The sequence below is a fragment of the Emys orbicularis genome, chromosome 10 (assembly GCF_028017835.1).
Source record: "Emys orbicularis isolate rEmyOrb1 chromosome 10, rEmyOrb1.hap1, whole genome shotgun sequence".
Taxonomy (NCBI): Eukaryota; Metazoa; Chordata; order Testudines; family Emydidae; genus Emys; species Emys orbicularis.
The window spans coordinates 16,566,418-16,588,608 of NC_088692.1; the positions used below are offsets into that span (position 1 = coordinate 16,566,418).

At 42.6% G+C, this 22,191-nt stretch overlaps 1 protein-coding gene across 2 annotated transcripts; it reads left to right on the plus strand.

Moving 5' to 3' along the window:
- Nucleotides 1-205: 205 nt before the first annotated feature.
- On the plus strand, nt 206-18,204 carry CRYM (crystallin mu). 2 transcript variants are annotated; one of them, XM_065411937.1, is made up of 8 exons: nt 206-508; nt 1,611-1,761; nt 2,769-2,831; nt 10,953-11,054; nt 11,561-11,747; nt 14,993-15,114; nt 15,822-15,906; nt 16,597-18,204. In XM_065411937.1, the coding sequence occupies exons 1-8, from the start codon at nt 336-338 to the stop codon at nt 16,659-16,661; spliced, it is 948 nt and encodes a 315-aa protein (XP_065268009.1). In that variant the 5' UTR covers nt 206-335; the 3' UTR covers nt 16,662-18,204. The 2 variants fall into 2 exon arrangements, with proteins under 2 accessions (XP_065268009.1, XP_065268010.1); XM_065411938.1 differs by having other exon boundaries at nt 1,611-1,668.
- Nucleotides 18,205-22,191: the final 3,987 nt, after the last annotated feature.

The window sequence follows — 22,191 nt, forward strand, 5'->3', positions numbered from 1 at the left end:
TTTAGAATAATGAGAAAAATGAGCCCCCCCCCCGTGACGTTTAGCTCTGAGATTCCCCCGCGGTGATTCCCCCCTTTCCAAGATAAGGAGGCTACGGCCATAGTGATTGGGGCGTGCCAGCAGAGTCACATGCCGGCCCCAACAGGCTAGGGTGGATGCTCCAGAATGTCTTGTGCACCCACTAGGTGGCGCCCCACACGGCGCAGTTGCAGTAGCCTGGCGAGAGGGGTGGCAGCGGGGTCCGGGACAATACTTACAGCCAAGCGGGCACAAGAGGCTGCAGCCGGAGGCGCACGAGAGTCTGTGCTGCCCGTCCGGCCCGTGCGCTGGTCACCATGAGCGCTGCGCCGCCGGTTTTCCTGGGCTCCGAGGTGGTGGAGAAGCACTTGCACCGCGCCAGCCTCCTGATCCCTTCGCTGGAAGCTGCCCTGGCCAATTTCTCCAGCGGCGCGGAGGGAGGCGTCGTGCAGCCCGTGCGCACCGTGGTGCCGGTGCAGAAGTACAGCGGGTAAGTAGGGAGGGGTGCACACTCTAGGGAGCCCCATCACGGGCACTCCTTGGGGGCGCCCCTCTCGTCCTGAGCCAGAGTGGGGGGAGGAGGGGATCCCTTTCTCAGTCTCGCCCCACGGTGAGGACTTCCTTGGCTGGCCCTCGTGCAGCTGCCGTGATATTCCCCAGTTGTGTCTGGTTAGGGAGATTTCCAGCTCGGATACTGCAATGAGAGCAACCAGGCAGGCCGAGCGCAGCGAGCTTTCCCCTCTCCTATCATGTCCCCTGCACCCGTCTACTCCTAGCGAGCACTCGTGCAAATCGCTACAGTCTCTGAAGTGCCCGACCAGGCTGGAGCAGCAGGCAGGTGCCCCAAATTTCCTGGTGCCCTACGCAGCTGCGTAGTTTGCGTATGGGTAAGGACGGCCCTGGCTGATGCTTCCTTCAAACGAGTTCTGGAGCTGGCTCCAAAGTCGTGCTGCAAAGGGAATGGGGAAAGTGCTTTGTGTCCTTTAAAATCGATGGTGAAGATCAGCCATCCAGGCTGTTATAAGGTGTGCCCATGGGTCGGCCCTCTACAGTACCAGGATAAAGCACTGCTATGTCCTGCACAGAGAGAGAAAGAAAGTGGGGGCTGCTAGTGTTTCAAGGATAATAGGGGGATAATAATTAGTAGGAAAAGGAGAAGACTGTGGGTGGAATCCTGGCCTTCTCTGAGTTCAAAGGGGGTTTTGCCATTGACTTCAGTAGGGCAAAGATTTCACCCTATTAGTTCTGAACTAAAGCTGTGAATAGTCATTAACAATGCCTGGTTAGGAGGAAAGTCAATGAGCAAACCATTAAAGTTAAACTGTACTGGAGAGCTGGGGTGAAATCCTGGCCCATTGAAGTCAATGGCAGAACTCCCATTGGGGGCAGATTAGATCCTTCTTTAGAAAACACATATTTAAATAGCCTAGAAAATGTCACACAATTTAGAAGTGGAGAAGAGAAAAAGTAGGGCTATAGAGAGGGTTATTTATTACATTAGAGATCAAAAGCAGTTGCTTATTAACTTCTTGCTAGTTAGCTAACAAATTACAAAATTTCATGTTAAATGTATATTTTTTTCTCTTTCAAAGATTTTTAGGGGTCATGCCTGCTTACAGTGCAAAGGACGATGCTCTAACAACTAAACTGGTAACCTTCTATGAACACAAAAAGGATTCTTCTGTTCCCTCTCACCAAGCAACTGTATTACTCTTTGACCCAAGAAATGGCTCTTTAAAAGCTGTAAGTTCAGCGTGCATTGATGCATTCTGTTTTGTTAACAGTCTGTCAAAATCATACTTCGATTTGAGATGACATAGCTGGTGTAAATCACCATCACTCCATTCACTTCAGTGGAGTTATGGCGATTTGTTCCAGCTGAGAATCTGGCCCTCAGGCTTGTCTGTTTCATTCTCTTTAATCTGTCCTTCTTTCTTTGTTCTCTGAAACTGGTGATTTGAAGTGAAACTGTTTATTTGAAGAACTCCCCCGACACCATGTTTAGTTGATATTTTAGGGGGAAAGAATAAATTGCCAAATATTCTGAACTGTTAAAGGCAATGCAAGTTTTACTGTTGGCCTCTGTGAGAGTGGGATTGGGGGGCTGTAATAGGAATTTCGGGATATTATCTTTCTTAATTAAAAATGAGGATATTGGTTTGAGAAGGGCCAGAACAGTGAAAGTGTCTGTTTCTCAGCGAGGCTCCACAATCCATTTTCACATGATAATTGAATATATAGAGCCAGAATCTATATAGAGCCAGTGCCCACCCAGAGTGCAGCACAAGGTAGGGGGATACTGAGTATGGCTCCAGGGTGCTCTACCTGGGCCCTGGCATAGCCTAAGGGCTGCTCAATCATATACCTGCTTGCAATGGTCCCCAATGCTAGCCAGAGTGCAGTGTGTTCTGGCCATGCCTTCATTGCCCTGAAACACCCCCGGTACTGGGGTCTCCAGGAAGTGTAGTGTAAAAATGTTTATGTTGGGTCGATGCCACTGTGATGATGGCCAATTTCCACTCGCTTTGTGCTGCCTGAGTGTCATGAAAGGAGTGGAGCAGGGAAGAGAATCTACCAATTTTCTATAGAATATATTTGCAAGTGTTGCATTAATAATAATCTTCTCTCAGGTTTTCCTTGTCCCTTCACATGATATATCAGTCGTTAAGCACTAATTCACACATGGAGAAAGCATCTGGCATTATGTTTTCGGTGTTCATTTCAGTCTGTTTGATTTTCTTCTTTAAAAGGTCATGGATGGCAGTGTCATTACAGCAAAACGAACTGCTGCAGTTTCCGCGATAGCTACCAAGGTAGGTCTGATGCTTTATAAAGTGGGTTGAAGTAGATTATTGGTGTGTGACAAGGCAACCCTTCCTCAGGTGCCCTCCCGCAGAATGCCGCTGCACGACCCATGAACCTGCCACAGTTACCCCTTTCATCCCTCCAGGTAATCTTTCCAGGTACCGATACCCTTTCCAGCATTTATTTATTACAAGAGTCCCAAAATTGTAATCCAGAATTCCTCAACACAGTCCAAATTCCCCAATTCCACAGTACATCCAATCTTTCAAGTCACAACAGTCCAGGAACACACCAAGTACAGCTCTGATGTCTCTCACTATGCTCAGGCTCTTGGGTACAGCTCTGACATCTCTCACCATTCCTCATCCCAGCCCCTCAACCTGGGTTGCTTCTCTGCCCTGTTTCATTCTCAGGTCTGGCTCTGGCTCTGGCTCTCACCTGGAGACATCAGCAAGCTCACCGCTACATCCTCCGCCAGCCTTTATCTCTCTCTGGTCTTTCAGCCAGCAGGTGTCTCCTTCTACCGCTCTCAGCCTTCAGCCCTCTCTATCCATGGTTCTGTGGCCTGGGGAAACTTGTATGTAATTCCTCAACTGCCTTCCACTTTCACTGGCTTGATCTGGCTCACTGCTCAACACGGAACTCACAGCTCCTTCCTTCAGGGCCAGCTCTCTCTCAGCCTCTGGTCTCTCTCTTGCCTTTGGGCTGTCTCTCGTAATTCCCAGGGGCAGTCCCACCCTCTTCATTACACCAAACTAGGGCACATCTGGATTGGAACAGGAGAGCTGGGCCAGTTGTCCTGTGACATGGTGTCATGTAAAATAGCTTAGAGGTCAGATGCGAATGTGATCTAAGAGGCTTTCAATCCATGTCAGTTCTCTTTAATCATAGGTACTAGATTTATGACAATGTTCAATCCTCAAAGAAAAGCCTAAAACTTGGTTGTTTCTATTTTAATTCCGAGGGAGTTGTGTAGAGTAATATAGTTTAAGGCCAGAAGGGACCACCAGATCATCTAGTCAGACCTCTTGCATATCACAGGCCACTAGCTCCACCCAGTTAACCCAGTATTGAGCCCAATAACCTGAAATAGATTAAACTATTGTTTACCATAGACAGCGAATAGGAGGGACCAATGTGAACAAATGACCTAGCCCTCTGCAATAGCAGGGAATTGATTAGGTGAAATATCCAAGATGATCCTAGTAAGTCGCATGTTGCAGAGAAAGGCAAATAACCCCCACGGTCCCTGCCAATATGACCTGGAGAAAATTCCTTCCCAACCTAAAATAGCAATTGGTATGACCCTGAGCATGTGAGCAAGACCCACCAGCCAAGCATCTGAGAGAGAATTTTTCTGTACCACATCAGAGCACGATCCTACCCCGTCTGGTGATGCCATCTGTGGCCATCTCCAGTGCTTTAGAGGAAGGAGAACCACTCCCCAGAATACAACAGGGAAAAAGTCCTTCCTAACCCCCTACAGGTGACCAACTGAAGCCCTGCATCATGAGATTTAGGAACATAAGACATAAGACTGGAAGGGACCCCCTTTGTCATCAAGCCCAACCCCCATCACTGCATGCAACTCCATCATATAGTCCCACTCAAAAATTTATCAAGCTCTATCTTCAGACTAATTAGGTTGTTTATCTGAACAACTTCTATTGGAAGGCTGTTCCAAAACCTCATTCCTCAGATGATTACAAACTTTCTTCTAACTTCCATCCTAAATTCAATCGTGGCCAGTTTGTACCCATTTATTCTTGTGCCAACATTTTCCTTTAACCTAAATAGCTCTTCTCCCTACCTGTCGTTTATCTCCCAATGTCTTCGTAGAGAGTAATCATATCATTTCTCATCCTTCATTTTGCTAGGCTAAACAAGCCATGCTCTTCCAGTGTCTTCTCAGAAGATAGGTCCTCCATGCCCCTGGTCACCTAGTAGCTCTTCTCTGCACCTGTTCCAGTTTGAGATCATCTTTCTTGAACATGAGTAATCAGATTTGTACACAGTATTCCAAATTAGGTCTTACTAGTGCCTTGTACAATTACATTAATACTTCTCTATCGTTACTGGAAATACTCTTCAGCGTATACACGAACGATATGCCTGAAATGATAGTGCAGAAGTTTGCGTACGCTGATGGTTTGGCACTCGCCACTTAGGCCCGTAGCCTTAAAGAACTTGAAGTGACCCTTAGATCTGACCTTAAGCTCATGGAGAAATACTTCCAAAAGCTGAGACCAAATCCAAGCAAATCGGTAGTCTCTACTTTCCACTTTGACAATAGAATTGCACAAAACACTCATAACTGTCAAGTTACATGGTGAAACTGTGCATTACGACCCAAAGCCAACATATTTCAGTGGCATTCTTGACTGCACACTGACCTTTCGTGACCACCTCAAGCAAGTAGCCTTGAAAGCATAAACTCATGTCAACATTATTTAAAAGTTAGTGGGAACAAGCTGGGGATCAACTGTCCTGGTTCTAGGAACATTGGCCTTGGCCCTTGTGTACTCAGTTGCAGAGTATTGTGCCCTGGTGTGGAAAAGAAGCTGCTATACTCAGCGTATGGAGAGGCACCTGAAACAGACCATGCAAATCATCACGGAAACTTTAAAATCAACATCTCTACTGTGGCTTTCTGTATTAACAAACATCGAACCTCCAGCTGTCCGTTGAGATATAGCCACAGCACAAGAACTTAAATGTGCCGAAGACTATGCAGAACCTCCCATCTGGCAGGTTATGGATAACATACCCCCATCACGCCTGAAATCGTGAAAGCTACTATGGACCACACTTGATCACTTCTAGTCTCTGGATCTGGCGAGGGAATGGCAAAGTGTCTGGACCTCATCTGCTGGTCCAAACAAGCACATTATTACTGAACCAACAAATGCCTCCTCGGTTTCGACCTGCCACACAGGCTTGGGACCACAGTGACCCACAGCCAAAGAAATAGTGGAAGATGCGGCTACTTGATGCACAAGTGGAAAATCAAAGACTCTGTTTCATGTGACTGCAGTGAGAACATCCAGACCAATGAACACATCAGAACACAGTGTCCCAAATATGGATTCAAAGATGAATTGGATGATATCCACAGTGTCGCAGAGGAGGCCTGGAAATGGCTTATGGACCTACAACTGCATCTATAAAATGTTGCTCTGCAGATGCCATACATGCCTGCGAGAGAGACTGGAAATGCCTCACCTGATATATCCTAGGACCACATTTGCCTATTTCACAGTTGTATCACATTCACGGCACATAGTCATCCTGTGATCAACTGACACAACCAGGTATCTCTCCTCCTCTGTCATTTTCAACTGATGAGTCCCCAGTTTATAGCAGAAATTCTTATTATTAGTTCTTATGTTCATGACCTTGCACTTTTAAATTTCATCTCATTTCTATTACTCCAGGTCATCAGTGTCATCCAATTCTTCCTGTATAAAATTCCATTCCTCCTGTGTGTTGACAATGCCTCCCAACTTCATGTCATCAGTAAATTTTACTAGCACCTTACTACTTTTTGTGCCAAAGTCATAAGTCCCAAGTCTGATCCTTTAGGAACTCCACTAGTAACCTCCCTTCAGCCCAGTTGTTCTTCTTTCAGCACAACCATTTGTCTTCTCCCCTTTTGCCGGTTTCTTAACCTCCTTACAGTTCTTACCCTAATCCCCATCTTCTTCATCTGAATTACTAATTTCCCATGTGTATGAAATGCCTTACTGAAGGCCCGATAGATTAGATCTACTTCATTTTCCTTATTTTAAAAAATCAGTTATTTTATCAAAGAAAAGGTATTCATGCTTGTATTAGAGGGGTAGCCGTGTTAGTCTGGATCTGTAAAAAGCAACAGAGAGTCCTGTGGCACCTTATAGACTAACAGATGTATTGGAGCATAAGCTTTCGTGGGTGAATGCCCACTTCGTCAGACGCATGTAATGGAAATTTCCAGAGGCAGGTATAAATATGCAGGCAAGAATCAGTCTGGAGATAACGAGGTTAGTTCAATCAGGGAGGGTGAGGTCCTCTGCTAGCAGTTGAGGTGTGAACACCAAGGGAGGAGAAACTGCTTTTGTAGTTGGGTAGCCATTTACAGTCTTTGTTCAATCCTGATCTGATGGTGTCAAATTTGCAAATGAACTGAAGCTCAGCTGTTTCTCTCTGGTTCTGAAATTTTTTTGCTTTTTTGGTGTTGCTACATCATATCTACACCAGCAACACCATCACAGGACCTAACCAGATCAGCTAGAACATCACTGGTTCATTCACCTGCACGTCCACCAATGTTATATATGCCATCATGTGCCAGCAATGCCCCTCTGCTATGTACATTGGCCAAACTGGACAGTCACTACGTAAAAGGATAAATGGACACAAGTCAGATATCAGGAATGGCAATATACAAAAACCTGTAGGAGAACACTTCAACCTCCCTGGCCACACAGTAGCAGATGTAAAGGTAGCCATCTTACAGCAAAAAAAACTTCAGGACCAGACTCCAAAGAGAAACAGCTGAGCTTCAGTTCGTTTGCAAATTTGACACCATCAGATCAGGATTAAACAAAGACTGTGAATGGCTAGCCAACTACAAAAGCAGTTTCTCCTCCCTTGGTGTTCACACCTCAACTGCTAGCAGAGGACCTCACCCTCCCTGATTGAACTAACCTCGTTATCTCCAGACTGATTCTTGCCTGCATATTTATACCTGCCTCTGGAAATTTCCATTACATGCGTCTGACGAAGTGGGCATTCACCCACGAAAGCTTATGCTCTAATACATCTGTTAGTCTTAAAGGTGCCACAGGACTCTCTGTTGCTTTTTACATGCTTGTATTGTATGTGATATGGGAGTGATTCACTCTGTGAACTGTTCTGAGAATATATTGGAGTGGTTTTGCTCAGTTATTTTTTTGTTGCTTTATGTATGCACCTATAGGGGCTTTGGGTAAGTGTGGTGATAAATTAAAACTGATTAGACTACACAGCCTCTTCCCCAGTCTGGCCACTATGCCACTCCACATAACTTCCAATTCAAAGTAGGAATATTAATACAAATAAATCTTCAAATACTAATTTAAAAATATTTGACTGGTCTGTTAATAAAGCAGATAACCCTTCTGAGGCCATCAGTTGGAAGGAAAGTTTTAGTCTTCCAAGCGCAAGAATGATATAATGAAGAAGATGGGCAGATTTGATAAGTGCTATGTTTCCTGGCCCACTAACTCTCCTGCTTTAGATTGACGACCAGATTCTCTTCTCAGGTACATCAGTCTTATGCTGATGTAATTCCACCCAAATCAATGGAGTTACAGCCAACACAGAAGTGGAGTATCTATCCCCAAGAGCCACTCCATTTGGAGTGGAGAAGGGGCGAACAATGTGTGACCGGGGTCCTAGTGGGGAGCCAGCTGTGGTCACTCAATTAGGGTAAACTGCAAAGAATGGGGCAGCCAAACCCCCAAAAACTGGTGGATATTCCAATACTTAGATTTACCAAGCCAGCATAGAACAGTTTCTTTATTACCCTACTGGTTATTCAGAAGTCCAAACAACACAGTTCCCTTAAAGTGATCCAGCCTCGGGCCTCCATCCAGGGACCCACGTCAAATATAACGAAAATTTCTGTAAATCTTATTTCATCATATAAAAGAAAAGGTTCTACCAATCCCAAAGGATCGGACACATTACCTCCCAGGTCAATGAATGTTTCAGATCTTACCCAAATACATGCTACAGCCAATTCTTATTAACTAAACTAAAATTTATTAAAAAACAAAAGAGAGAGTATGGTTAAAAGGTCAATATACATACAGACATGAGTTCAATTCATTTAGGTGCAGATTCACAGCAGAGATGGTGAGCTTCGTAGTTACAAAGAATTCTTTCAGAAATAAGAACAGGAGTACTTGTGGCACCTTAGAGACTAGTCTCTAAGGTGCCACAAGTACTCCTGTTCTTTTTGCGGATACAGACTAACACGGCTGCTACTCTGAAACCTTTCAGAAATAGTTCTTAGTTTATAGTCCAATGTCCAAATATCACATTCAGGGCATATCAGCATAACTGGGACCTCAATCTTGCAACTCAAACTTCCCCTGAAGAAGCTTAAGCAGATCTGAGATGACAGAATCGGGACCCAAGGATCTTTTGTACAATTTCATGTCTTTTAACAAGTTGGAATTGCTCAAGGAATAAAAGGTAATTAGGATGACTTTGAAGGAGGTCCATCACCGGTACTTAACTATACGAATTAACATAAGGCCATTTGCTTTTTCCTTCACCATTCACAGTACATTTCAAAGAGAGATGTTCACAATTCATTTAAATGATATCAGAATACTGCATAGACAGGGACTGTTGATTACATTGTGGACCCTACTCATACATATGTAAATACACAAAAACACAAACATTATCTCCCTACATGTCTTTTGAGGGTTATTTATTTTGCAGGATGTTTAACCCTTTCTAGCCATGCGTCACACAATGAATTCCTGAGATGTTAGACTGTAGGACTGCTCTCAGCTCAGACCTTCCCACCTTAAAACCAGATCCTGAAGACTTTACACAAGCAAAGCTCCACAAAAACAACAAGGAGTCCGGTGACACCTTAAAGACTAACAGATTTATTTGGGGTAAAAAACCTCACTTCTTCAGATGCAGTGACTTCAAAGGAGCTCTGCCTGTATTAGAACTTCCAGATCAGACCCTTATCTGTCACCTGCTGCTCTGTGAGATTTTCAGGACTGTTTGAGCCCAGCTTTCAGTTGTCATCTTGTCCTCTTTATGGCAGTTCCTCTTCAATAAGCCAATACTTTTATGTACGGAACTTTTGAAATCAATGCTACAGAGTCAGTGTAACAAGAATCAAAATGAGCTCTTAGCTTTGATAAATCTGCTAGATGAGATTTTTTTTATTTCTTTGCAGCAGTGTCAGTTCAACAGGCATTGAAAGCCCATATAGTTCAAAGGCTCCAAGTACAAGAGTGGCCATAGCAAATGCACAAACAAGAAATGCAGGTGGCTGGGGCTAGGTTCAAACATCCCTTCTTTTCCCTCCCCAGTTCCTGGTGAACCACAGAGGATGATTAAACAGGGAAATTCAGAGTTACCAGAGGAGTGAATTTTAAGTCTTGAGCCTCAAGCCACTCTTGTTTGTAAATATTGACTGGTGGACACATATCCTGTTCTTAGCGAAGTTCATCTCTCTGGAGTGTTCTAAATCAGGGATGTCAGACACGGGCCATACCTGGCCAGGGCTGAAATGTAATCTCTCTTGTTTAGAAGGAAAAACAATTGTCCCAAACTGGTACCATTTTCAGCAATTTGACTCGGCTTAAAAAGGGATATGAACAAGTGACAAGTAGGAAGCTTCATTTCTAGTCTTTTTCTTCTTCTTCCTCTTCCTCCTTTTTTTAAAGAGCAGATAAACAACTCTTTAAACAAACACTCAGACTGAGGCTAGATTAGCGGGTTACTGTCTGGGGGCATGGCATTTCTTCCAAGCCCATTACCCCAGTTTTGGGATGCACATTGTGTCCTACAGGATTGCTAAATAAAAGGCATTTCATCCTTTCTTTGAGTGGTGTCTGCAACAACAATGTATAATCTGCAAAATTTTGTGGGATAAGGGTTGTAACTTATAGGGCTACATTTTGCCCTAGTATACCAGTGCAACTGGTGGTGTCAATGGAATTGCATGCCAGTAAATGAGGTCCTGTCTATCCTGGGGATATTTATACTCTTACAGCTATCCTGATGTAGGTGCAATCCCTCCGTGCCAATGCAGTGCACTGGTGTAAGCCCTGTTTCACCTCCAGTGCAGCATTTCTGCACTGGGGGTTTATACTGGTGTAACTACATACATGTAGCTACATCAATACAAATGCAAAAGTGCAAATTGAATCAAGCCCACAAAAGTTTCTCTTAGGAATCAATGACCCCTCTGTACAAAGTTTAAAAATAAACGCTCTAGTGTAAATGTGCCTTTCTAGTGTAAATGTGCCTAAGATTGAGGGATTTTAATTTAAATAGTGGATCCATCATCACAACTGTGTTTTTTCCATGACTACTGTCATTGATTTCTTTTCTAACTTGATATATTTTAGTTCTTAATGCCAGCTGATTCAGAAGTGCTGTGCATTCTAGGAGCTGGTGTTCAAGCCTATAGCCATTATGAGGTCTTCACAGAGCAGTTCTCATTTAAAGAGGTAAGCCAAGGAATGCATCTCAAAGGAGAAGATTTATTTTTCTCAATTATTTTTTCAGTAACACCAATAACAAATAACGTATATAATAACCAATAAAGTTGTATATAATGGCTTCAGCAAATTTCAACAAAATGTCTCTAGACATTGCACTTCTATAGCCTTTCCTCCTCCCATCTCAAAGCATTTTAATAACACATGCTGGAAACAAAGTCAAGTTTCAGACTTACTCTTTTCGAAAAAATCCTACCATATATAGGTTTCTTGGACAAGCTTACTGCAGCCTCGATCAGTTCAGATTTTCTATTTAAAATGTATTTTATAAATATAAAGATGCCATGAACTGTTCTACTAGCATTGCAAGATAATCATGAAGATGTACTAGCCCAGACACAAAATCTACTCACCTGTTCTTTGCCAGGATAAGTAATGATAATGAAGAAAACTTTTTGCAAGGACGGGTTACTCATATTATATAATCTCTACATGCTTTCCATGTTGCTTTGCAGGTCAGGATATGGAATCGCACTAAGGAGAATGCTGTGACGTTTGCTCGCTCAGTTAAGGGTCCACCAGTGCAGGTTTGCTCCTCTGCTCAGGAGGCTGCCACCGGAGCTGATGTGATTATAACAGTCACCATGGCAACAACACCAATTTTATTTGGAGAGTGGATAAAACCAGGTGCCCATATCAACGGTATGCCAGACTCTCGTTGATTAGGGGGGTTTCTCTGCTATTATTTGTATTATTATTTTATTTAGCTCTGATGTGCTCAATGCTGTGCTGTACAATACTCACAAAGACAGTTTCTGCCCAGAATGGTCTAGATTTCTCAGAATAATCACTTCTCCTCTTTGAGCACGGTCCTGCAGGGTGTCTGTATTCAATGCTATTAGGGATTCTGCTGTTGTATGTTTGAGCAGCAGGTAATCTCATCTTTGCTATGGTAGCCAACAAGGTGTGGCCTTGATGTCCATTTGGTCTTAGACTTAAACAACACCCTAGAAACATGTTCCCACAGTGATTTTTTAGTAGCACTTCTGTTTCCCTGATATTTATCATCTTTTCTACTGCCCTGTTTTGCAAACTCCTTTATTTCTTCTTTTGGGGCTGACTCCCTTTGATCTCAGTGGGAGTTTTGCCTGAGTTAAGAACCGTGTAAAAATTGAGAGAACCTCAGGGTTTGGTCCCTTCGCTGTGTTCTTTTTTTAAATTGTGTTTTCTGGTGATGTTGTTGCTGCCCTAGCATACAGAGTCCCTGAGCGCCTTGGCATTTATTTACGTTATTTAATTTGGAGCTGGTTCGGATGACCTTGTGCACTTTCCAAGTGGTCTGGTAATGAGACAAAGGCAACTTGTAAGAGGGAACAATTTAAAGGAAGTTCCCACATTTCAAAAGCACCCCACCAATTTTTCAAACTCAGTTTAATTCTTTGTCGGTGACATTGTTATCTGTGCTGTCTCACAGCATGAAGGCCATGTGTACAACCAGAATCAATTAGTGTCTTCATTTGCTGAGGCAACACATACACAAAGACCACCTCTCCTGTTTTTTTCCCCAGAGGCATTCCTACTGCATGAGTAGGCATTCAGACAACACTGGAGTTCTCACATCCCTACTGTCTGTAAAGTTGTATAGAAGAATTGTTTTACCATTCCGTTCAATATTATTTGTGTTTCTCTGTACAAAAGAAGTTGCTAATACTAGGAGTTTTACATTATTTTTTTTTAATGATAAGCCTTTGTTCACAAAACTGTTTCAGTAAGTAAAGATCTGTAAATGGGCTCCAATTGTACTGCTTACAAAGTCATAAGAAAAGAATGGAAACTGCAGGTTTAGAAATCCCAGATAATAATGTTCAGTCGTCGGTCTGCACATACAGTTCCCTGCAGCAAACTGCTTCTTTGGTTCTGATCTGATAAGGATAAGTGAGGGATCTTTTAATTGTATTTCTCTGTACAGGCACATAACATCAAGACAGTCTGGATCAAAAACACTTAATAAAAAAGAATTATGAAATTCAAGGCTTTTGCAAATGAATTGAGGAGAGGGAAGTGGAGAGGGGCAAGAGATAATAGGAAAAGGGGGGTGATTAGGTCATTTACGTTAGATATCTACATCCTGATAAGGAGGATGTTACAATCACAACATCCAGCAGGGCTTTGTCAGGAGCAGCAGGAAGAGGGTGAAGAACAGAAGAAGGGGCTGATAAGAGAGGATATGATAGAGCAGCATAGCGCCAGCCTACCAAACTATAGTACAGTGTGGTTGTTTGTTAGTTAAACAACTTTATAAATACGCTTGCTATTCGAGAAAGGGTTGGACTCGGCAGCCTTTGAGACTGAAGGTCTGTGATTTATGATGAAAAGCACTATATGAGCACTAAGGACTTTTATTATCTGTAGCAGAGATACAGCGTAGGCAGTGACAGGGTGAGCTTCCCTGTGTTGCCTTGCCTTGTCAGACTTGCCCTAAAGGGCGAAAGGGTAGTTGCTGTACATCCGTCCTTGGTGCTAACCAAGCACTTGGCTTGTCTGGTTTTGTATTCGTTTGTTAATGTCTTTGACTGGTGTGAGATGGGCGGGCGGACACTGTGAGAATGGGAACAAGCTGGACATGGATAAAACTCTTAGGCCAAACTGGGGAATGCACCCGTGTAACAAATAACATATTTTGCTCAAGGAGCTTGAGGTTTATTGGCAGATATTTCACTGTGATTACCTTGTAAATGCTATGCAGAGCACTACCTCCCTTTCTCTGCCTCCACTATGACCTCTCCTCTTTGGCTAAGCCTTCCAGAGGAGTAGAGATGTAAGCAAGAGGGCCAAACCTAAGAGGAAAAGGCTGTCTAACGACAAATGCTAACAAAGAATCCTGCTCCCCTTGTGAGTTCACCCTGCCGTTGTGGATTTGCTCCCACATGAGTTTTATTTTACTGCTAGCCGCCTGATTCTACAAGGCAGGGGTGGCCAACCTGAGCCTGAGAAGGAGACAGAATTTACCAATGACAGGTTTCAGAGTAGCAACCGTGTTAGTCTGTATCCGCAAAAATAACAGGAGTACTTGTGGCACCTTAGAGACTAACAAATTTATTAGAGCATAAGCTTTCGTGGGCTACAACCCACTTCTTCGGATGCATAAAGAGTGAACCAATGTACATTGCCAAAGAGCCACAGTAATACATCAGCCCTCCCCCCGCCACCTCCTGCCCGCTGGCAGCCCTGCCGATCAGCACCTCCCCCTCCCTCTTGCCCGACGTGATCAGCTGTTTCGCAATGTACAGGAGGCTCTGGGATGGAGGGGGGAGGAGCAAGGGTGCAGCAGGCTCAGAGGAGGGGGCAGGCAGGGGCCTTGGGGTAAGAGGTGGAGTCGGGGCAGGGCCTGGGGTTCAGCAGTGGAAAGTTGGCACCTGTAGCTCCAGCCCCGGAGTCAGCAAGGAGCCGCATATTAACTTCTGAAGAGCCTCATGCGACTCCGGAGCCACAGGTTGGCCACCCCTACTACGAGGGAACTCATTGATTTTGGTGGTCCTGGTCGTGTTGTCACTGAATACAAGGATTTCAGTGGGAGCAGGATTAGACCTAATGAGAGCTGAGGGTGCTCAGCAGGCGTAACAGGAACAGCACTTTGGAGGATTGGACCCTAAGGGCTCAATCCTGCTTTGACATCAATGGGAGTAGAAGGTGCTCAGCGGGATCAAGCCCTAGATGCATAACGTACTGCTCAGTCTGAATGGAGAGAAGCCCAGGACTTCCCCTAGTCAATCAGGCTGCTGCTGTTCTGTATCAGTGAAATTGTCCTCAAGGTTAATTTCAGGCTGTTTGTGCATAAGTACGACACTGCTGTGGAAAGACATTATTCACCTCTGTTGAACAAGAAATGTTTCTGTTAAATCCATTTTAAATATTTCTCTCTGAAGTTAATCACTTTTATCTTTTAGCCGTTGGAGCAAGCAGACCAGACTGGAGAGAGCTGAATGATGAAGTGATGAAGAATTCTGTCCTATATGTGGATTCTCGAGAGGCTGCACTGAATGAATCAGGAGATGTTATATTATCAGGGGTAAGTCTTTCTTAAATGCTAGAGCTTCTCCCCTCAAATGCTACTTTTGCATTGCGCCATTTCTCATTGCTTTCAGATCCATCCTTGATTAGATCTACACTTAAAAATGTGTAATGTTTCAAAAATTATTCCAAATCTTTCACTTTCATCCCAGAAGATCCCAAAGCAATTTATACATGATGGGACAAATTCTGCTCTGTTGCACCTATGTATCCCCATGATACACGTTTCAGTATAATTAAATTGGAACTGCCTCTAATGTGTGGAGGCCAGCAGCCAAACAGATGGCTGTCACACTGCACAAAATTGAGGAGAGGGGACCGTTTGTCATGCCCTTACACAAAGTGCCATAGGATTTTTTTTAATGTCCACACACAGCAGACAGGGCTTTCATTTTTAAGGTTTCATCTGCAAAACCAACAAACTGTAAACTACATGAAAGTCAATTTATCTTTGTCAGCAAGGTAACAGGTCGATCATTTTGAGTAATGAAATTCAGGCAGATATTTTTTCTCTGAAAGCCATGTTATTCTTCTGGAATTTCTGTCTAGTTTCTATATTATTTGACCTAACAATGATCTGTTTTCCCAGTAACAGAACCTTTCCAATTTTTTGTCTTCTCTTTCTTTTAAAGTCACTCAAAAAACAGTTTATTTCTCTTGATGGCTGTCATGGATATCAAGCCTAAATGTTCATTTGTTTCACAGGCAGAGATTTTTGCCGAGCTGGGGGAGGTAGTGAAAGGGACAAAACCAGCCTTGCGTGAGAAAACAACAGTGTTCAAATCACTGGGTAAGAATAACCCCCTCCTATGTGTAAATCTGACGAGGAACAATGCCTTGTTATTTATTAAGTCCCTCTTGCATGGGAAAGTTGATGATCTTCAAAGCTGCTGTCCCAACACACTCTACAGAGGACAGTAGCTACAATATAAGATGTGTATTTTCCCTCCTTTCTCAATGTAGCAAGACTCATAAAATCTAAATTGAAAGGAAAGCAAACATGATAGAAAAACACATTGTCCATTTTTTTTAAGTTCCATTTACTCAACTCATGACTACATTGTTTACTAACATAGCTCCAATCTGAATGTCCTACTCTGATGCCCCTGAAGTCTGTTTGACTTGAAGGTGATGTGACAAAGAAGTACGGTATTGGAAGTGATCAGAAGACTGGATTACCATGGTCGAAGTTGAATGACCTGTTAGCAAGGATCCATTGGTTCCAGTTGTGGTAGCTTTTACAGCATGGATACATGTCCAATGGGAATTGGATTGAAACCAATAAACTCCTTTTACACACGGCACCTAACAGCTATCTGATGGTGATAACTTCTTGTCATTACCAGACTGGTGTCCTAGATTGTGGTGTGAAAGATTCTCTAATCCATTGTCTAGTCATTCTGTTTCCCTGTGAAGTTAAATTATTTCATTCAACCGAAGTATTGGTTGTAGGTGATTTTAATTCTGTTGTATATTTCAGGGATGGCAATTGAAGACACTGTGGCAGCAAAATTCGTTTATGATTCCTGGTCAGCTGGTAACTAAAACGAAGAGCCTGCAATACTAAGAAGGACAAAATAATATAAAGAAAATGGTTCACGCTTAGTTTTCTTGTACCATTTCTTTATAAGAAAAGGAAGTAATTCCATAGGGAATATAGTACCGTATAACTTTCAATAGCCAATATTAAAATTACAACATATACAGCATTTACTTTTATTCTTTAATGTCAGACATCTAATGTTTGTAAAGTTACTAACAAATGTATTTCTGCGCATTTTGATATCCTTTGGAATAAACCACTTTTGCTCACTAATGTAACAGCTAGCAGAAAAACTGTGCGCAGATTTCATGTCTGTGGAGAGCTAATTGGTATTGTGGTAAAATGCACTAGTGTGGAGACTGCAGTTTAAATCTGGTATCATGTCACTAGTGATAGCTGTCTCCATTTAAATCCCAGTGGGACAGTTCTCAGCATGATGAAACCACCATCATTCAGACATCTATCCATCTGGTCTCTAGAAAGGTCTGAATCTGGAATGCTAGAAATGCTGTAGGTTACAGTTAGAGTGTGTTAATCAAAAAGGGTAAATAGTTAATCATGTTCAGTGCCTTGCTATGCTGGGACTTAGTATTATCAGTTTATGATGGTCATGAGATTCACTCAAAACTTCAGCGTTAAACAGTTTTTTCTTTAAAAATAAATAAATAATATTGCACATATTCTATTGGGAGATTTCCTGATTTAATATGTTCATAAATTCTCTACTAAGGCTCTCTTAGGTTAGAGCCATGCTGACTTATTCCAGTGGGATAAACTTCTTCCCAGTGTGAAGACAAACCTTTTCAGTGCTGAGGTTTGTTTGTGTCTTGAGGAGGTGAGTGGACTGGTAATCATGCTTTTAGCCATATGAGCATTGCTTTAAAGGAGCCTCTCTTTCTTTCTTTAAAGGAGCCAGGGGTGACATGCTAGGTAAGGAAAAGTTCCTGTTCTATGCTAACAACCCAACTGTTTTGCATAGACTGCACATCTGTTAATAGATGGCTCTTGCTTTGGGAAAGAGTACCAAGTTTGGGGCTGCATTTGTGCCTTATAAAATTGTTTGCATCTACGTTTTATACCATGCAGATAATTAAATATTTCTTCATTCCATGGGAACGTATATAGCACAGTCATTTGTAATGCTGCTAGTACAGTATAGAGAAGCAATAGACAGGAGGTACAGTAGAATTTAGTGTTAAATCTCTAGGTGGTGCATGAGTAAATTTATAAAGAGAATTATGGGCAAAAGTCACAGGTGACATAATGTGTGTGTAAGTTACAAGCCTTTTGTAAACTAGTCAGAAAATAGGAGTAAATTGCATAGTAGTATAATTTGCATAGATTTAGCATTGAGGGGTAACAAACCCTTAAATCTTTTGGGTCAAACGATGCTCTCTTTTACATGGGTGCAAAATCCAGAGTAACTCCATTGACTTTCCAGTGGCATAAGTGAATGAAGAATTTGTCCTCCTAACCTTTGCATTTTTAAATTGTAATTATGTGACCTTAAAAATTCTGTTATGAAAAAAATCACATTTAATGTACTGAATATTTTGAAATGTGTGCATTTATTTAGCAGTGACGGACTAATGACACTGGGATGATCCAAGTGTAACATGGGCTGCCAGAGCGAGTTTCCACACATAACTCTGGCAAAACAGCAATACCATCTAGCAAAACTGCTATTCTAGTGCTATGCCTCTCTTGAACAAGGATTGCAGTTCTGGCCAGACTGAGTAACGTTTTGAGGTGGGGCACCAATGGGGAGTGAAATGAGAACACCAAATGGTTCATTTCCACATGTGAAATAAGCCAGCCTTTGTGTTTCGTTCTCTGAAGGTGGAACAGTTTATGCACTAACTCACTGCCCAGTGATTTATATTGATGTTTGAAAATAAAAAACGAGATGGCTCCAATCAAAGGACTTGATCCTGGCCACCTTGAACTTCCATTGGCTTCAGTGGGAAAAGCAGGTGCTCAGAGCCATGCTCCAAAACTCCACAACTGGACATTTCTAAACTTTTGGGAAGTTTGGATTGAACTCTGGATCCAGTTTTCATAAACCAAACTAAATACTCAGATCCAAATGCCCCCCAACTTTGTAAACATTCAGAGCTGAATCTGAACATTACAGCTTGCTCCCATCTCTAATAAAAATAATTCTTGGTCATTTTCCATTTGGGGATTATGTTAAATAGTTGCCAAAATGTGGCTGTTATCAAGGTGTTGTATCAGATGGTTCACTTTCTGACTTGACATTTCTCTCTGTATTTTCTATTAGCATTTCCAATACCAGACTGAGAGGGCCATTTAATTGTAGCAAAATTGCAGCATGTTCAGATGGGATTTCCAAAGGAGCCTAGGAACGTTAAGTACCCAGTCCCACTGAACTTTAGGGGGAGTTGTATGCCTTGCTCCCTTAGCTTCCTTTGAAAATTCCAGCCTAGATCTATATATTTTTCTTCTTTCACAAATCCCAGAGGTACAACCTCAGGATGAGTATCATGTGCAACAGACACGTAAGTTAAAATGAAGGGGAAACGATTTTGTTTTTAGTAATCTTTCATTTTATTGTCCATTATTTGTTAAAACTCTTTTTATAGACAAAACAACTTTTTCTATCTAATTTGTGCTGCATCTTCCTGTGATTTTTAGCACTGCAAGTATCAACATGGCTGTCCCTTGTAGTAAATTACTTGCTGAGGGAAAAGAAAACAAGCCAACTCTGCCTCACTCTTGAGACTGGACTTTCCAGTCTCTGGTAATGCAGCACATTTTGTATTCACTGTGCTGCCTGTCCAGTTTAGACTGTAAGCTCCGTGGGGAAGTGGCCACTGCTTCTGTATGCTATACAGGGCTGAGCACACCAGTGGGGCTCAACAAATAATTATGCGGGCATAGATTTGACTGGATGCTTTTACCCACAGTGTATAAAATCCTTCTAGATGAAAGGCACCGTATAAATGTAGGCCATTATTACTAATGGGTCGAATTTTGGGCCAACTATATAGACTTGTGAATGGGCAGAGGGTTTGTTTAAACAAGGAGAGCTGCTTATGAAAGAGCTTCAGGAAATGACACTGCAGATTTCATAAATGAAGAATTAAAATGCATCCCTCCCAATTGTAGCATATTAACAGGTGGCCAGAGGGCTGTTCTACAGTAGGAGCCGCTTATTAAAGATGTTGTTCTTCAAGGGAATTGCTTCAAGAAATGTTTTTTGTTTTGTTTATCATTTAAAATGAAGGAACTTTATCATGTGCATCCAGGCAGTCAGCCTCCACATAGGATTTTGCTGTCTGCACCATTAGGAGGTGTCGCTGAGTCTCAAAGTTGGTATCAATAAAGTAGATTTACAAGTGGAAACACAAAGGGTCAGATTTTAAAAGGTATTTATGTGCCTAAAGATGCAGATAAATGATTCTGAAAATTCCATTAAGTGACTATCTGCATCTATAGGTGAGCCTGCATACCTTTGAAACTTTGGCACAAAGAGCCATTTTATACCTATTACATTGTACTCTGGTCCAATTTCTTGTTGGCTATATTTTAACTGTACAACACAGTACAGAGATTGGTTATTTATTTCTACTAAGACTCCAGTCAAAACAGGCAACAAATCAGCATAGAATTACCTATGACTGTTCTGTGGTAAAGGTTTCCATGTAGCAGTTCCATCTTTAGTGGCTTCATTCACAGATGGGTTGATGATGTGGTGAGAGAGTCCTAAATAAACACTGGTAATGTGTGGTGTGAGCCAGGGGTGAGGGGAGATTGCAAATTGTAATTGGATTCCAGCCATATGGAAAAGTCAATGCAGGTGGCATTTAGCAGGTAAATAAGGAACGGGAGGGTAATCATGGGCCCAGTCCAACAGTCTGTACTCAGGCAAAACCCACTGAGTTTTTAAATCAATTTGCCTGACCAAGGATGACAGGATTTGGCCCTTCGCGAGCCTCTTGTCAAAGGGCTCAGCTAGGACGCCTTTAAGCACATAAATATTTTCAAGATCCTTTTTCTTTCTTTCTTTCTTTCTTTCTTTCTTTCTTTCTTTCTTAAACATTTAATTAATTATCTACTGGGAGTTTTTATGTGGAAAAAAATGCTGTCTGGTTTAATTAATGTTCTGAGCCCTGCAGCTATTGTAAGTTTCACCGCATGGGACTCCAGAACAACTGCCTAATAGAAAGAAGTGTTGACGCATCAATACATTGCCTTTGGTGGAGGAAAATGAACAGTGTAAAGTCTGGTTGAGGCAAGAAGATATGTTGTTTCAACAAACTAAGGAACAGGAGGAAGGAGCAAAAAGAGTGGATCATGAAAAGTGTTAAATAGATTTAAAAACTGGTGCCAGTGTCCACAAAGGCAATGTAAAACTGGATTCAAAAAAGAATTAGACAAGTTCATGGATAGGTCCATGAGTGGCTATTAGCCAAGATTACCAGGGATGCAACTCCATGCTCTGGATGTCCCTAATTCTCTTGACTACCAGAAACTGGGACTGGATGACGGGATGGATCACCTGATCATTGCCCGGTTCTGTTCATTCCCTATGAAGCATCTGGCATTGGCCACTGTCAGAAAGCAGGATACTGGACTAGATGAACCATTGGTCTGAGCCAGTATGGCTGTTCTTAATGTACTTTCTATGATCACAGCTGAGCAACAGCACAAATCCTGTATCTACAGGTGGAGATTTTCAAAGTCACCTAGGGGATTTAGAGGCCCAGCTCCCGTTAATGAGTAATGCAGCCTCTAAGTACTTTATTTGTCTTTGAAAATCTACCAGACTGTGGCAGCTCCAGCAAAGTCATTGGGTCATAGAATCATAGAAGATTAGGGTTGGAAGAAGCCTCAGGAGGTCATCTAGTCCAACCCCCTGCTCAAAGCAGGACCAACACCACTAAATCATCCCAGCCAGGACTTTGTCAAGCCGGGCCTTAAAAACCTCTAAGGATGGAGATTCCACCACCTCCCTAGGTAACCCATTCCAGTGCTTCACCACCCTTCTAGTATAATAGTGTTTCCTAATATCCAACCTCCCCAACTGCAACTTGAGACCATTGCTCCTTGTTCTGTCATCTGTCACCACTGAGAACAGCCAAGCTTCATCCTCTTTGGAACCCCCCTTCAGGTAGTTGAAGGCTGCTATCAAATCCCCCCCTCACTCTTCTCTTCTGCAGACTAAACAAGCCCAGTTCCCTCAGCCTCTCCTCGTAAGTCATGTGCCCCAGCCCCTGATCATTTTCGTTGCCCTCCGCTGGACTCTCTCCAATTTGTCAACATCCTTTCAGTAGTGGGGGCCCCAAACTGGACGCAATACTCCAGATGTGGCCTCACCAGTGCCAAATAGAGGGGAATAATCACTTCCCTCAATCTGCTGGCAATGCTCCTACTAATGCAGCCCAATATGTCGTTAGCCTTATTGGCAACAAGGGCACACTGCTGACTCATATCCAGCTTCTCATCCATTGTAATCCCCAGGTCCTTTTCTGCAGAACTGCTGCTTAGCCAGTTGGTCTCCAGCCTGTA